This window comes from Dendrobates tinctorius, unplaced genomic scaffold, assembly GCF_039654945.1.
Source record: "Dendrobates tinctorius isolate UK_male_01 unplaced genomic scaffold, ASM3965494v1 ptg000086l, whole genome shotgun sequence".
In the NCBI taxonomy this organism is placed as follows: Eukaryota; Metazoa; Chordata; class Amphibia; order Anura; family Dendrobatidae; genus Dendrobates; species Dendrobates tinctorius.
Window position 1 is genome coordinate 33,375,766 of NW_027361754.1, and position 17,211 is coordinate 33,392,976.

The following is a 17,211-nucleotide window of genomic DNA, read 5'->3' on the forward strand; positions in this document are numbered from 1 at the left end:
TAGATCTTCTTTTGCATACGTCTGACTGCATTTTATGGTGAGGACGCAGGAGAGGCTTTCTTTGATGGCTCTTCCATGAAGGCCATATTTGTGCTTCTGAACAGTAGAACAATGTACTACAACTCCTGAGTCTGCTAAATCTTTCTGAAGGTCTTTTTAAGTCAAGCAGGGTGCTCTGATTTACCTCTCTAGCAATCCTGTAAAATTTTCCTTGGCCTTCCAGACCTTATTTTGACCTCCAAAATGTAATTAAGTTATGACTGATATCCGTGAACAGAGGAAAGGGCAACTTGAAACAGCTTTGCTGTCTTATAGCCTTCTCCTGCTTTGTGGCACTCAACCATTTTCATTTTCAGAGTACTGGGCAGCTGCTTAGAAAAATCCATGGCTGCTGTATTTTGGCACAAGGTTAGAGGAGGCTGGGTTTTTATAAAGCTAGGAAATGTGCATCACCTGGCCTTTCCTAACAATTATAATGAACAAGTCATAACCCTAACAGGTTAATTAGGGTCAAACCTTGGAAAATTATCTGAGCACACAAATCTCCAAGGATGGCCAAAGTTTTGCACTGGCCCATGTGTTTTTTTTTTTTTTTTTTTTTTTTTTTTTTGAGAGAACCACATTTTCTGTGCATTTTAGGCATCTCTTAAAAAAAAAAAAAAAAAAAAAAAAAAAAGCGAAAGTTAAGTTTAAAGTTGAAGGTGAAATTATCTGTTCACAATAATAGTACTTTTGACCAGGGGAGTCCAAACTTTTACATGCCATTGTACCACCTGTCCAAAGAATAGGTGAGGACTTTGCTAGGCACTGAGAACAAAGCTGTGAAATTGCTATGTTGGAATGAACCTGTGTCCGCTCCTCTTTTCTTTGAGTGCTGGAAAATGTTAAGGTGGAGTGTTGCAGCTTCATGCTAATGGGAGTGTTTTAGAGCAGAGTTTATGGGATTATTGGTTGTCCTAGTGGTTATACCCTCACCAATCTGCAAGTTATGGACAGCGGTAACACTTTCTGCAGCCATTGTGGAGTTTAATGGAACAACTCGGTGATATTTGTACACTTGTGACTTGTTCACACACAGTTGTTTAATTGCTCTCGCTAACTTCTAGTCCTGGCCGTATTCGGTCGCTAATTTTCTCTGAATTCTGTTTGTCAGGTACCTAAAATACGGCTCTGGCACCAGCCGATGCTCCCTTCCAGATATGCTTCGCTATGTGCTGGAGTTCGCAAACACAAAGTCTGCGACAGGAAGCCCTGCTGTGACGGTTAACGTGGGGCTTTCAGCAGATGACGCCAGCTCCTGCGATCCTCAACCACCGGAAAATGGGTAATTTCATTTATGGTAAAGTACAAAGCTATAAAATAGATGTTCGCGCTAACCTTTTAAATGAAGTGCCACTCAGCCAAAAGCTATTTTCTCCATGCTATTTGATGCAGAATACAAAGCCTGATTTTTCTTTCCTTTTTTTTTTGTTTATGTGGATTAGTGTTTCTCTATTAGGCCAAGATGTGAGTTACATTGTTTGTATCTCGTCTCCAACAATAAAACTCTGCTTTTGTCACAAGATCCGCTGTCAGTGGCCATCTTTTATACTGTTACTCCTCATGATTATATTGTACTGACTTGGTAAACAACTTCTCTTCTGGCTTCGGCAACAATGTGCTATAAGTCTAAGAATTTTTCCCATTAAGCTCTGACCCATCCAAATGTAGCTCCTTCCTCCACCTCCCAATCATGCGTGTAAGGCCTCTTTCACACCAGTTTTTTGCCATCAGTCACAATCCGTCGTTTAGTTGAAGAAAAACGGATCCTGTGTAGATTGTAAAAACAAAAAAAAAAAAAACTGGGGTTAAATTAAAGGAATAGAAAGGATTCCGGGCATGCTCAGTTGCAAAAAACAAAATCTGGCAACGGATCCGTCTTTTGACGGACCGCGACAGATGCTGCAACCATAGGCTTCCATTATAGCCAGTGACAGATGGCGCTGGATCCTTCACTATCCGACTTTTCGACGTACACACAACGTTCCCATGTCCGTTGTATCCAGCCGATGGACAATTTCCGAAGAATCCATCGAAAGACAGATGAAACAGTTAGCAATCCGTCGCTAATGCAAATCTATGAGAAACGTATCCAGCAGCATCATTAGCTGGATCTGTTTCCCCCCCCCCCCCCCCCCCCCAAAACTACCAATTATGACTGGCAAAAAAACTGATGTGTGAAAAAGGCCTAAGACATCAATCCACTTATTCTCCATGGGACTGCAGGCCAGTAATGGCCTCCATCTTTTTCAGCAGCCGCACACGTATGCGACCAGATTTCCCACTCCGAGGAAGGTCTGCTTCTTTGGCACATGCTCGGTTGGTGGCTACTACGTTAGTAAACCGCAAGGCTGGGAGGAGACTGCAGCAATTGTGGGTGCTGGCAATTATGAAATTTGCAGGGAGATGAAGCCAAAAACTGATGTGGCCCCTTGTGGCATCTAAATGGAAGAGATGGGCACAAAGTGAAAAAACCCAAGGTCCTTTTTAAATGTTTTAAATTATAGCAGTAGAAAACCCTTTAACCCAGCATCCAATGGTCCAGAAATTAAAAATTGCCAGTTTCAAAGCTCATGCCAGATTAATGGGTAGAATACCTGATGGTACTGAACCATTTACCATTATTTAGCACGAATCATATGTTGGAGATTTAGGTCTGACTCTTACGCTTTACGAGATTTCTGTTTGGGTCGAAGCCTGACTATAGGGTCTTGTGTGTATTGTGTCCAGGTTGATAGACATCCCCTGCAGTGAACAGTTTGACAGTGATGACTCCACAGTTTGCAGCTCATCCACAGAAACTGCATCCTCGATGTCTTCTCAACAAAGCCACGACGCTCCAGCTCCCCGGACAATCACCACGGAAGAGCTCCGGTCTGTAGAGGTCTGCTTACAGAGGTGGAGAGCTGAGGTCGAACAGGACATTCAAGGTGAGGCTGGTCAAAATGAGCCTCTCGTGGCCTAGTGAACATCCTCTTGTGTGTTCTGCAGTTAGGCTAGTTTCACACTAGCGTTTATGAGCGCAGCGACGGCCTGTGCACGGCCGCCGCTAAGCCCCGCGCCCCCGCCGGTAGCTCCGCCCACGGCGCATGACGCTGCATGCGCCCTGCGTCCCCTATCTTTATCACAGGGGGCGCAGGCCGTGCGCAGTATGCGTTTGGCGGCGCATGCGCCTTTTTGACGGTGCGCCGACGCAACCAAACTGCAGCAGGTTGCGTTTGGCGCAGGTCGGCGCACCGTCAAAAGGACGCATGCGCCGCCAACCGCATACTGCGCACTGCCTGCGCCCCCAGTGATAAAGATAGGGGGCGCATGCAGCGTCATGCGCCGGTGGACGGAGCTACCGGCGGAGGCGCGGCAGGGGGCGGGGCTTAGCGGCGGCCGTGCGCAGGCCGTCGCTGCGCTCATAAACGCTAGTGTGAAACTAGCCTTACTGCGTCCCGAAAGATTGTGGCTTTCACATCACTTTTGGTGCTCCACATTGGCCACATGCAGACATGGGAAATGCTGGCCTGATGTGTGTGTGTGTGTGTGTGTGTGTGTGTGTGTGTGTGTGTGGTGGGGGGGGGCCTGGCCCCTTTCAATAACTAAGCCAGCTCCATGCTATTGTTAATTCATGGACAAGGCAAGAGACCAGCCCGTCATGCATGCACATCTGGCCATGTGCTGTCTGACGTGAAGCTGCTCGGGTCCAATACAGTGTTCGGGCCTGTGTACACATTGCAAATTGTGTGGTGGTGGTTTTTTTTTTTTTTTTTTTTTTTTTGGCTAAAGCAGACTTGTTGTGCAAAGCAGGGAGAGGTACAGTAACTGGTTTTTCAGACTACTGGAGGTCCCCATTGCATCATATAGCTAAGCTGTAGGCCAAAATCCTAGTTGTGACCTACTGAATAAAAAAAAAACTAAATCCTAATCCAACCCTTCGTGCCTGAGCAGCAGGTATTGTGCACCTGCCCGTGTGCCATATCTGTAGAAGTGATGTAATTGGGTGAACGATCCCTAGAGCTTGTGCGCATGACCCGTCTGTTATCTGCACAGCTCTACATCCGGAGGAGTGGGGACGATGCGTCATTTCTGCAGAGTCCCAACTCCTTTGTGTTTCATCCTCTCCTCAGTCTGCAGCAACATTAATATTCTTTACTTCTTTCTGAAGACTTGAAGAATTCAGTTGCCCAAACCCGAAAAACCATTGAAGAGACTTACAAAGATCCGGAACTATTACAGGTAAAATGATAGATATGTATTTAAAAACTATTTACAGAAAAATGTTGAAAGTTAGTTGGCCAAGATAAAAAAAAAAAAAAAATTCTGCTGATTGTCATGTAACATCCATGTCCATAGGTTGTCTGCTGTTGATGGCAGAAACCGTGCAGGGATGTGACTAACTATCACTAGGGCCTGGGACTTCTGATTGTATGCCATAATCTTGCCCTGTGCTGTTCCATGAGTGTCATGACCCATCATTGATTCCCCTCTGTTCCAAAATAATATCCTGAGCTCACTCTATCAATGTATCCTGGATGGACAGTCAGTGGTGGATCGGGACAGTCCATGTTTTGCAATCTCGCGAGCAGCGTGACGGCTACTGTTTTTGGCAACCTGTATAAAACTGCGTTCTTGTGCCAACTGGCATTGGGCACTATGACTTCTCTGCCACATCCCCGGTCTATTAAGAGTATAATGGTGTGCACTCTGTCTGCTGGGCGAGGTGCTGATGTAACCTGCTGAAAAGCCCTAATGAGTCAATAGTTCACTGCACTCTCAATAGATAAGGTGAAGCAAAGTATTAATTTCAGTCCAAAATATCAACAAAATTAGAAAGTGAATCTCACAAAATTGTGGGCATACAAAGTGATGGTACGCAGCGATAATTATCTTTCAGACGTTTCAACCCTCCTGGGTCTTACTCATTGTATCGCTAAAAGAAAAAAAGCATAAGTATACAATAACGAGATTCCATTAAATATTATTTACATTAGTCTAAAAATTAAAATAAAATGGAATAAGTACAACAAAATTATAAAAGTGCTTCGCAGTTGAAGGTTGTAAAGCTGAGGTCATACAACTATATAACGTGAACCCAGAACCCATTATAGCATACTTGTGTGTTGTTGTGTTTTTTTTTTTTTTTTTTTTGCGGTGGCATACTATCACTTTGTATGTCTACAATTTTGTGAGATTCACTTTCTAATTTTGTTGATATTTTGAACTGAAATAAATACTTTACATCGCTCATCTAGATTTGGAATACTCATGGGGTAACATTTTGTAAATTGACCTATATTAAAGGATTGATTATGTAAATTTTTTTTTTTTTTTTTTTTTTTTTTCTAAGGGAGTGTTCACTTCTGGAGGTGTGCAAAACCAAATGTGAACTTTTTACAGGATGGTCACAAACTAAAACTCTTCAGGCATTTTTTTTTTTCTGGGTTAATTTCTTCCTTATTACTAATGGTTTTATTATGGCTGGCAGCTTACTTCTCCTTTGCCTCATTGGGGGACACAGGACCATGGGTGTTATGCTGCTGCCACTAGGAGGCCGACACTATATAAGACACACAAAGATTAGCTCCTCCCCTGCAGTATAAACCACAAAACGTTCCATAACAAAGCAGTAGGGAAAAAAAGAACTGAAATAAATACTTTGCTCATCTAGATTTGGAATACTCATGGGGTAACATTTTGTAAATTGACTTATATTAAAGGATTGATTATGTAATTTTTTTTTTCTAAGGGAGGGTTCACTGCTGGAGGTGTGCAAAACCAAATGTGAACTTACAGGATGGTCACAAACTAAAACTCTTCAGGCAATTTTTTTTTTTTTTTTTTTTTTTTTTTTTTTTTTTTTTTTTTTTCTGGGTTAATTTCCTCCTTATTACTAATGGTTTTATTATGGCTGGCAGCTGCAGCTTACTTCTCCTTTGCCTCATTGGAGGACACAGGACCATGGGTGTTATGCTGCTGCCACTAGGAGGCTGACACTAAGTAGACACAAAAGATTAGCTCCTCCTCTGCCGTATACACTTACACTGGCTCCAGCCAAACCAGTTCAAGCTTCGTGTCAGTAGGAGGCACACGGGTCTGGTCTTTAGACCACATCTATAACCTTTTTCTTTTATATTTTTTTTTACTTCAACATCTTCAATGGATTACAGGGACGACTGATCCCTTAAGGGCTCTGCTCTCCCAAAACCTACAACAGGCGGGAACGTGGACTTTCTCCTCCACGTAACCCCTTCTGCACCGTTACCTGTGGCTGCCTGAGATTTTTCTTTAGGGGCGATTGGCCCCTTCAGGGCACAGTTCTTCCCACACTGGCAACAGATGGGAACATGGAGTTTTGCCTTCATGTACCCCCTCTGAATCCAGGCATAATCAGCCAGACTAACAGCCCTGTTCCATCCTAGGGAATTGAACCCCTTTGATGACCAGAGGTCCCAATGGTGTCCGTGCAGCCCTCTTGGTATCACTACTGACCGAACAGTGGCGATAGGAGGGCGGACGGTCCCTCTTCATCTCCCTGGGATGGTGGATTGAGGGTTCCCTGCACTGTCCAAGCTGCAGTTGGCCTGTATGGTGATTCATCTCTACAGCCCGGGTCCTGCACTGTGGCGGTTTCAATACTGGGATGCACACTTTTTGGTAAGTGTCCAGGCAGCGGCATGGTCAGCGTGGCTGCTTCCGGCGGAGCGCTGTTAGTGCAGCGCGATCTTTCTCCCCCTCTCCCCTGGGCACATGCGGCTGGCGTTCAAATTTAGGCTCTGACTTTGGTCTACTCCATGCCGCATACAGAAGCTCTGCACCCCCCCCCGGTCTGTCTGGCAACAGAGCGCTGCCCACAAGGGATGCAGACTTTCTCTTCCTGATCTCACAACCGCACTGGAGATATAGTGGTGCTGACTCCACCCTCTCCCTGGCGTGTCTCGTATACTAAGGCCTTTTTTTTTTTTTTTTTTTTTTTTTTTGTAATAAACCTCGGCATCCATTTTTTCCATGCCAGACACAGATTCACACGTGCAGCCACTGCACCCAGCGGTCATTTTCATCAGGTGTTTCTCTTCTACAGCCTGCCAGTGCCTCATCAAGACTATCGCTCTCCAGGGCCACAGGACCAGGGTAAGACAGGGCTACACTGTATACATATAATTAGCCCCTTCTGTCTTATAGCCTCTGGGCCTTAAATACACACCTTCCTCCCTATAGGGGGCACATCAGCAGGATCAGGAACATTCTAAAGTACTTGTCCAAATCTGCAAAAAAGCTAACAAAATACATAATGTGGTTTTTCCTGTCTCCCATGACGGCACACAGAGAGGGGATCCGCCCAGCCAGGACAGGAACCCTACTGAAGATAAAAGGGCGGTACCACTCCCTTGCTTCAGTTGGGTTTCCTGTCCTGACAGGGACCCGTGTGCTGAAGACAGCATCAAAAGTACCTGCCCCTCTCCCGTGCCGGCGTGGAAGAACAGACTGGGTCCTGGGCGCTGTGCGTCGGGAGGGGGAAGCACCGTCCGCAGGTCCCCTGGGGGCTCGGCGTCCGAGCGGGCGTAGATGCAGCACAGCCTGGGGCTCTGCCATGCCGCCCTCCCCCCTCTGCCGCATCTATCCAGCCCAGAAGGGGCAGCCGCTTCCGGGTCGCGCCCCTCTGACGTCGCACGCAGGGAATCGTGAGGCTGCGCCGGAATCCAAGATGGCGGCGCCCATCGGAAAAACGCCGGCCGGCAAAATAAGATTGCGGCGGGGGAGGGGCTGTGGGGGTAACCGGAGGAGGCGGAGAGTGCAGTAGATCCCCCTTATAAGGGGGATGACCACAGAAGACGCACTCATGCCCAAAACTTCACAATGGAAGTGGGGCAAGAGCAGCAGCAAGAGCTCTCGCTAGATGCCGAGCCGCCAGCATACCAGGAGCAGACACCTGAGTGGTGGGAGCGGCAGTCGTAAACGCGACCGGCATGATTCTGAGACGTCCAGAAGAAACGTCACGAGTGCATCTGAGGAGCCTTCGAGATCGGTACCCTTTGAATGACAGCGGTGGTGAGTGATCCACGTGAATGTCGCCCTTATGGTAACTGGGTTCCATTTTTCTGTCTGATCACTAGGGGTTGAGAGTCTAGCGGCAAAACAAAGAATGGAGAATGCTCCCTATGTAGACACCCGCTGGCAGAAAGATCTCTGCGCTGACTGTATAAACAAAACCATACAGAATGAAATCCCTGATTTGGTGACTAGCTTTAGGGCCATAATACAAGAGGAGGTGAAAGGCTCCCTAAAGGCAGCCCTTAAAAAGGATAAAAGGCCGCAGAAGGGATTCTGATTCAGAGACCTCGCTAGTGCAGAAAGATCCCTGTCCCCCTCCACCTCCCCTTCCTCTACTAAGTCCTCAGAATCCTCCTCGGACAGCGATATAGGGGGCTGTCCGTATTTCCCAACAGAGGACGTGTAAAAGCTGGTCAAAGCTGTCAGGTCTACAATGGGCCTTAAGGAGGAAAAGACCCCTAAATCATTGGAGGATGTTATGTTTGGAGGAAAGGAAAAACGCACCTTCCCTGTAAACGATAAGATAAAGGCCTTAATGGACAGGGAATGGAAAAAACCTGAGGTCAGGGGGCTTACCTTCTGCATCAAAAAGGAAGTACCCATTTGAGCAAAAAGACTCAGAAACCTGGGGAAATCCCAAAAATTGATGGTGCCATAGCTAAATCTTCAAAAAAGGTATCGCTACCATTAGAGGACTCTGGCGTGCTGAAAAAAGACCCGCTTGATAAAAAAGCAGATGGTTTCCTGAAGCATATCTGGGAAGCTTCGGCAGGTGGATTAAAACCAACGATAGCTGGTACTTGTACTGCTCGTGCCCTCATGGTCTGGCTACAACAAATAGAGGACCAGTTCAAGGATAGAGTTCCTAGGGATGAAATACTGTCTAATCTGACACTGGTACATGGAGCATCGGCTTTCCTAGCGGATACCTGAGCAGATTCCGCGAGATTAACAACTAGAGCAGCAAGTCTGTCAAATGTGGCAAGACGAGCCCAGTGGCTTAAAGGGTGTCCAGGGAAGTTGCCATCGAATCATAGATTATGTTCCATTCCATGTGATGGCCAATTCCTCTTTGGGAAAAAACTAGAGGAAATTTTGGAAGGATAGGAAGAAAGGCTTTCCCCGATTTTCCAGGAGAACCCAAAAAGCAGCCCTTTCGGAGGAGGAGATTTAATAGGGGTCGTCCCCCGGGAGATAGGGAAAAATTGGGACTTTAAAGAAAGGAGAGGATCGGGCTATATGTTTAAAGGGCCCTCTACTTTCTCCAAAAAATCTCCCCAATGACATCAGGTCAGAGGTAGGGGGATGGCTTTCTCTCTTCCTTTCCTTCTGGGCAAAAATCTCCCCCAGTACATGGGTCCTAAACATAATCAAGGACGGTTTAAAAATAAAATTGACCCGTCTGCCCAGGCATACCTTTTATAATGAGAGCCCAAGAGCAACAGCTGGCCCTGGAGACGGAAGTCTTGGGACTAGTGCAAAAGCAAGTCCTACAAGAAGTCCCAGTGCAAGAAGGAAGGGGGTTTTACTCTCTCTCCCCCCCCCCCCCCCCCCTCTTTATAATACAAAAACCAGACTGCTCTTGGAGAACCATAGTCAACCTAAGGAGACTCAATCAGTGGGTAGACAATTGCTCCTTCAAAATGGAGTCAATCAATACGGCCACAAAAATCCTGTTCCAGCACTGCCTCATGGCAGGGATAGACTTAAGATGCCTACTATCATATCCCAATCCATCGGGAGTATCAAAAATACTTGAGTAGCGCTCTGTCCAAGGTCAGGTAAAACACTACCAATACGCAGCCCTTCTGTTTGGCCAGTCTACAGCCCCCAGAGTTTTCACATATAAAGGGGGTAGAAAATGCACAAGCAGACTTCCTGAGTCGCAGGCACCTAAGACAGGGGGAATGGTCCCTAAACCCCCAAATCTTCCAACAAATAGTTCAAGCCAGGGACAAGCCTGAAATAGACCTGTTCGCCACCGCACGCAACAGAAAGGTCAGGAAGTTCTGCTCACTGAATCCAAGAGAAAACCCCTTCGCAGTAGATGCCCTACAAATACCCTAGAAGTTCATCCTGGCCTATGCATTCCCCCTGATAACAATGATCCCAGTAGTGGTCTGGAAAACCAGGGAGGATCGAACGAGAATAATTCTTATAGCTCTGTTTTGGCCGAGGAGGCCTTGGTTCTCCTTTCTGAGACTCCATGTCAGTAACAGATCCATGGATCTTACCGAAGGTTCCAGACCTGCTTTCCCAGGGACCAGTGGTCCACTCAGGTGAAGGGTTTCCATCTGGCAGCCTGGAATTTGAGGGTGCTACTGAGTCGCCAGGGATTCTCTCCAGGGTTAGTCTCCACCCTGTTAATGAGTAGGAAAAATAGAACATCCCAAATCTACGGTAGAACGTGGAAAAAGTTCCTAGTCTTCCTGGGGGAACCTTTAGGGGGATGTAGCTCCTGTGGGACCTATCCTAGAATTCCTACAGTCGGGGCTGCAACTTGGGTTAGCCACTAACACCCTCCAAGTCTCAGCACTGGGGGCCCTATATAACTGCAACCTAGCAGCCAATAGGTCGGTGTCCTGTGGCAGGTCGAGGCTGGTCATTATCCCAAAGATGCCACCCTGGGACCTGAATCTAGTCTTAGAGGCTTTAACCAAAGATCCCTTTGAACCATTACAAGAGCTGTCACCAAAACTACTCACACTTAAAACTGTATTACTGGTAGCCTTAACGGCCTGTCACACTAAGCGATATCGCTATAACTAGTGACGTTATAGCGATATTGCTAGCGATATCGCTGTGTGATACATAAATACAACCCGCTCCCCCCCTGGTAATCGCTGATCGTGCGAGAACATGCTGGACCTTTTCTCGTCAGCTTCCTGCGGCGCTTCCTGCTGTGACGACGAGCGACGCGTGGACCAGGGCGGGAGGACGCAGGATCGCCTGGTGTGACAGGTAAGTAGCGACCCCCGTCCCCAGCAATGTCGCTGGTGAGATCTGCCTGTGTGGCAGCTCACTAGCGACCAGTTAGAGATGTACCAGCGATCCTGACCGCATCATATCAAACTGTTTTGTTCACCGATGAGTGCCGTGCATTGCTCAATGGTCCAGATGGATGGAGTGGAGGATGGCTGCTTGATGGAGACCCCATGAAAACACTGCTAAGGCGCCAACAAGGAGGAGGTGGAGTAATGTTTTGGGCTGGAATCATGGGGAGAGAGATTGTCGGCCCCTTTAGGATCCCTGAAGGGGTAAAGATGAACTCCTTATCTATGTGGAGTTTCTAAAACAGCACTTCCTGCCATGGTTCAAGAGGAAGAGCAGTGCTTTCCGCAGCAAGATCATTTTCATGCATGATAATGCACAATCTCATGCTGCAAATAACACATCTGCATCTCTGGCTGCTATGGGCATAAGAGGACAAACTTATGGTGTGGCCGCCATCTTCCCCTGACCTCAACCCCATTGAGAACCTCTGGAGCATCATCAAAAGGAGTGTCTGATGGCGGGAGGCAGTTCACATCTAAGCAAAAGCTCTGGGAGGGTGTTCTGTCCACATGCAAAACAATTGAAGCACAAACCGCCCAAAAACTGACAAATTCAATGGACGAGAGAGTTCAGAAGCTTCTTTCAAACAAGGGGTCCTATATGCAAATGTAACCTCACCTAGAATAAAGTTTTGACTTGAAAACTGTTTGATTTCATTTTGTAATAAGCTGATAATGCTTATTTCACAATTGACCATTTTTTTTTTTTTGTTCAAAATAAAAGGTTAAACTCTGCTGTGCATAATTTGGAACATGCATTTTGATTTTTTTTTTTTTTTTTTTTAAATATACTGTTTTCATAGGCAGTTTGTTCAAAAACATTGCAATTATACTAGAATAGTAGATGACTGGAAAATAACACTGACTGCAATTCATATAGGTAATTTAGAGAAAATGAGGAAGTAGTTTTTGCATAATAATTTGGAACACAGTGTATTTGCCCTCCATATAAGCAGATCTTGGCTGACCGAGTGGTTCTAAGACCAGACCCAGCCTACCTCCCCAAGGTGGTCCAAAAGTTTCATAGGACTCAGGAGATCTCCTTGCCATCTTTCTGTAATAATCCTAGAAACCCTGTGGAGCAAAAAGTTCCATACACTGGATGTAAGGAGAGCCATATTACAGTATGTCAAGAACTAGTCAGTGGAGGAAAGAGGAGTCCCTTTTTGTAGCCTTTCAGGGTTTTAGAAAAGGGTACGGGGTAGCTAAGAGTACCATTGCCAGATGGATCAGGGAGGCCATTATGTTATCCTACTCTTCAAGTGACGCTCCGGTTCCAGAAGGCATCAAGGCTCACTCCACCAGAGCCGTGGCTACCTCCTGGGCAGAGAAGGCTGAGGTATCCATTGAACAGATTTGTAAAGCCACTACTTGGTCCTCACCTTCAACCTTTTTTAAGCACTACCGACTTGATCTATCTTCCGCTACTGACCTAACCTTTGCTAGAAGGGTGCTGCAAGCGGTGGTCCCTCCCGAAGGTGTCTTATTCTAGAAAAGTCTCTCATGTGTGCCATCATGGGAGACGGGAAAACACCAAGGTTACTTACTGGTAGCCGTTTTTTCCGGAGCCCATGACGGCACCTGTATATTGCTCAGGAGACCGCCGCCGCCACCAAGCCCAGTGTACCTAGACCCCCCTGAGTGGGCTTTGTCACTGTCTCAGTCCATGGCCTCTGACTAAAGCAATTGAGTCCCTCCAAGATCCTGCCACGGGTCGGGCATTTCTCTGCCTGTTTTGGAAAGTTCCTCTATCTCACAGGAACTGTTGGCCAGCAGGGGCTGTGCTCAGTCAAAAACTCCACAGGCATCCAGGAAACGGACACACAGCTCATCTCCTGGGCCCTCTCATGCCTCCGCATCAGTGAGCTGTTTTCCGCTCCCCCTCTCACGAGGTTCGTAGTAACCAGTCCGATACTGATATGCCACTTAATCTAGATTTTCCAGACTTTCAGGCGACTGGACAGTCTAATTGAGGCCATCAATCACATAGAGGACTCTAATTCCGTTCCGGATCACACGATGTCCTTCAAGAGGACCAAATGCTCTAACGTTTTTTTTCTGACCATCCCGAATTTCAGGAAATATTTTGGCAGCATAGAGCAACCGGACATGCGCTTCGCAGATCAGAAACCGCTGGAAGTGAGATCCGTTTTTCAGTTCTATGGAAAGAGTTGTCTAAATCTCCCCCAGTTAATCCACCGGTATCATGCCTGTCCAAAACTCTCCTATCCTTGCCGGATGATTCTTCCATCAAAGATCCCACGGACTGTCAGAGATTTTTGCCCATTGAGTTTGAGGCGTCGGGCTCAGCACTTTCTCCCTCCTTTGCCGCAACAAGGGTAGCTAAAGCAATGGTCTCTTGTGCAGATACCCTAACCAGAACCATCCATGATGGTGGTCTCCCCCCTGAGGCAGCGGATCTGGCAAATCAGATCTCCCTAGCCAGGGACTATTTGCAGGCCTCCCTGGATGCAGCAAACTGCCACTCTTGCAGCTGCAAATGCCATCTCTTAGACAGGCATTGTGGCTGAGGCAATAGCGTGCGGATTCTGCCTCTAAGAAATCCCTAACATCTCTCTTACCAGAGCGGTCGTTTGTTTGGAGAAAAGCGGGATCAGCTTATCTTGGACGCCACAAGAAAAAGCTAATTCCTCCCCCCAGCAAAGGACTAGATGTTCTTTTTGTCAGCAACAGCAGACTCGTTTCCGATCCTTTCGCAGCAATCCTATTTGGTCTAACACCGCTTCCTCTTCTGGCTCTGGACTCTTTTTTTTTTTTTTTTTTTTTTTTTTTTTTTTTTTTTTTTTTTCCCTGTGAAGACAGGGGCCTCCCCAGGTTCTTATAAGTCCAGCCAGTTGTGGAAAAACCACCTCAGACATTCCAGATCTAAGGGAACTAGGTCCCACAGATTCTCAGTTCAATGACTCGCATCATTATCGGACACCAGCAAAGTAGGCAGCGGTCTACAAAACAAAGGCACAGGCACGGTCCTTCTACCAAGCCATTGATTCACTACAACAAAACGGGGTCATCATTCCAGTCCCAGAGACAGAGGTTCGCATTTAACGGCCTGGCCATTGAATACTGGGTCCTAACCCAGGCTGCATTCTCTCAGGAAGTGGTCTCCACCATGATCAATGCTCAGAAGCCTACTTCTGTGCGCATCTATCCTGTACTTGGAAATCATTCTTTGCCTGGTGTAGAAGCAATGATTGTTCTCCTTGTTTTCTTGATTCTGTCCATTCTGGAGTTTCTTCAGGCTGGCCTAGACTCGAGCCTAGTGCTTGGTTCCCTTAAAGTTCAGATTTCTGCCTTATCTGTTTTGTTCCAGCGCAGAATCTTTCAAACTGCAGGTAAAGACTTTCATCCAAGGGGTCTCCCATTTGGTACCCCCTATAGAAGATCTTTGGATCCCTTTTGGACCAAAACCTGGTCTTGGATGTACAGGGTCATCCCTTCTTACCGCTACAGGATGTCTTGCTCACCGGTCTTTCATGGAAGGTTGCCTTTCTTGTCACGGTGACGTCATCAGGCGAGGATCTGAGTTGGCCACCCTGTCCTGTCGAGCTCCTTTTCTGAATTTTCACCAGGAAAAGAGTCCTCTGGATATCTCAATCTTTCTTACCCAAGGCGGTTTCTTCCTTCCACCTTAACAAGGACATTGTCCTACCTTTTTGCCTGGCTTCTATACACTGCTTTGAGAGGGCTCTTCACACCCTGGACCTAGTCGGGGCTCTCAGACCATATGTCTCACGGACTGCACCCTTCTGTAAGACGGTTGTTTTGTTCTTCCCGAGGGTCACAGGAAGGGACTCACTGCTTCTAAGTCCACAATAGCCAAGTGGATCTGCTTGGCTAATCAGGATTCCTACCGCATCAGAAACAAGCCTATCCCAGCAGGGATTAAGGCACACTCCACTTGTTCGTTGGGGGGCCTCCTGGGCTGCATTCCACGTTGGCGGAACAGGTTTATAAGGCTGTGACTCGATCTAGTCTGCATGCCTTCTGAAGCACTACAACATTCACACTCGGGCCTCAGCAGATGCGAGTCTTGGAAGAATAGTCTTGCAGCCGGCGATATTGCATCTCTGGGCAGCTGGTGCACAAGGTCTAGTATGTCCTGTCATTTTCCTGCCCAGGGAGACTGCTCTGGGATGTCGCATGGTCCTGTGTCCCCCAGTAAGGAGAAACTTTTTTTTTTTTTTTTTTTTTTTTTGTACTCATTGTAAAATACCTTTTTCTCAGGCACTGATCGGGGGACACAGGCCAACAGGGTGGGTGATATCGGCTCAAGTTTGTTCTTTGGTTTGACATTGGTATACTGTAATATTGCTTTGCTTTTTTTCCTACTGCTTTATGGAACCTTTTGTGGTTTATACTGCAGGGGAGGAGCTAATCTTTTTTTTTTTTTTTTTTTTTTTTTTTAGTGTCGGCCGCCTAGTGGCAGCAGCATAACACCCATGGTCCTGTGTCCCCCAATGAGGCAAAGGAGAAGTAAGCTGCCAGCCATAATAAAACCATTAGTTACAGTGCCTACAAGTAGTATTCAACCCCCTGCAGATTTAGCAGGTTTACACATTCGGAATTAACTTGGCATTGTGACATTTGGACTGTAGATCAGCCTGGAAGTGTGAAATGCACTGCAGCAAAAAAGAATGTTATTTCTTTGTTTAATTTTTTTTTAAATTGTGAAAAGTTTATTCAGAGGGTCATTTATTATTCAACCCCTCAAACCACCAGAATTCTGTTTGGTTCCCCTAAAGTATTAAGAAGTATTTCAGGCACAAAGAACAATGAGCTTCACATGTTTGGATTAATTATCTCTTTTTCCAGCCTTTTCTGACTATTTAAGACCCTCCCCAAACTTGTGAACAGCACTCATACATGGTCAACATGGGAAAGGCAAAGGAACATTCCAAGGCCATCAGAGACAAGATCGTGGAGGGTCACAAGGCTGGCAAGGGGTACAAAACCCTTTCCAAGGAGTTGGGCCTACCTGTCTCCACTGTTGGGAGCATCATCTGGAAGTGGAAGGCTTATGGAACTACTGTTAGCCTTCCACGGCCTGGACAGCCTTTGAAAGTTTCCTCCTGTGCCGAGGCCAGGCTTGTCCGAAGAGTCAAGGCTAACCCAAGGACAACAAGGAAGGAGCTCCGGGAAGATCTCATGGCAGTGGGGACATTGGTTTCAGTCAATACCATAAGTAACGTACTCCACCGCAATGGTCTCCGTTCCAGACGAGCCCGTAAGGTACCTTTACTTTCAAAGCGTCATGTCAAGGCTCGTCTACAGTTTGCTCATGATCACTTGGAGGACTCTGAGACTGTGGTTCAAGGTTCTCTGGTCTGATGAGACCAAGATCGAGATCTTTGGTGCCAACCACACACGTGACGTTTGGAGACTGGATGGCACTGCATACGACCCCAAGAATACCATCCCTACAGTCAAGCATGGTGGTGGCAGCATCATGCTGTGGGGCTGTTTCTCAGCCAAGGGGCCTGGCCATCTGGTCCGCATCCATGGGAAGATGGATAGCACGGCCTACCTGGAGATTTTGGCCAAGAACCTCCGCTCCTCCATCAAGGATCTTAAGATGGGTCGTCATTTCATCTTCCAACAAGACAACGACCCAAAGCACACAGCCAAGAAAACCAAGGCCTGGTTCAAGAGGCAAAAAAATCAAGGTGTTGGAGTGGCCTAGTCAGTCTCCTGACCTTAACCCAATTGAAAACTTGTGGAAGGAGCTCAAGATTAAAGTCCACATGAGACACCCAAAGAACCTAGATAACTTGGAGAAGATCTGCATGGAGGAGTGGGCCAAGATAACTCCAGAGACCTGTGCCGGCCTGATCAGGTCTTATAAAAGACGATTATTAGCTGTAATTGCAAACAAGGGTTATTCCACAAAATATTAAACCTAGGGGTTGAATAATAATTGACCCACACTTGTATGTTTAAAATTTCTTAAAATTTAACTGAGCAACATAACTTTTTGGTTTGTAAGATTTATGCATCTGTTAATAAATCCTGCTCTTGTGTGAAGTTTGAAGGCTCTAACTTATTTGTATCTTATCAAACCTGC

General features: G+C 46.6%; 1 protein-coding gene across 2 annotated transcripts in view; it reads left to right on the forward strand.

The window, feature by feature from the left end:
- The window catches only part of USP28 (ubiquitin specific peptidase 28), a 98,917-nt gene that overhangs the window by 43,174 nt on the left and 38,532 nt on the right, over nt 1–17,211 (forward strand). For both annotated transcript variants that reach the window (XR_012234052.1, XM_073585295.1), the window contains exons 13-15: nt 1,154–1,324; nt 2,770–2,969; nt 4,193–4,263. Coding sequence is in view for 1 of the 2 variants with exons in the window: in XM_073585295.1 (XP_073441396.1) it covers nt 1,154–1,324; nt 2,770–2,969; nt 4,193–4,263 (442 nt within the window). In the remaining variant the exon portion in view is untranslated. The remainder of the gene's footprint in view (nt 1–1,153; nt 1,325–2,769; nt 2,970–4,192; nt 4,264–17,211) is intronic.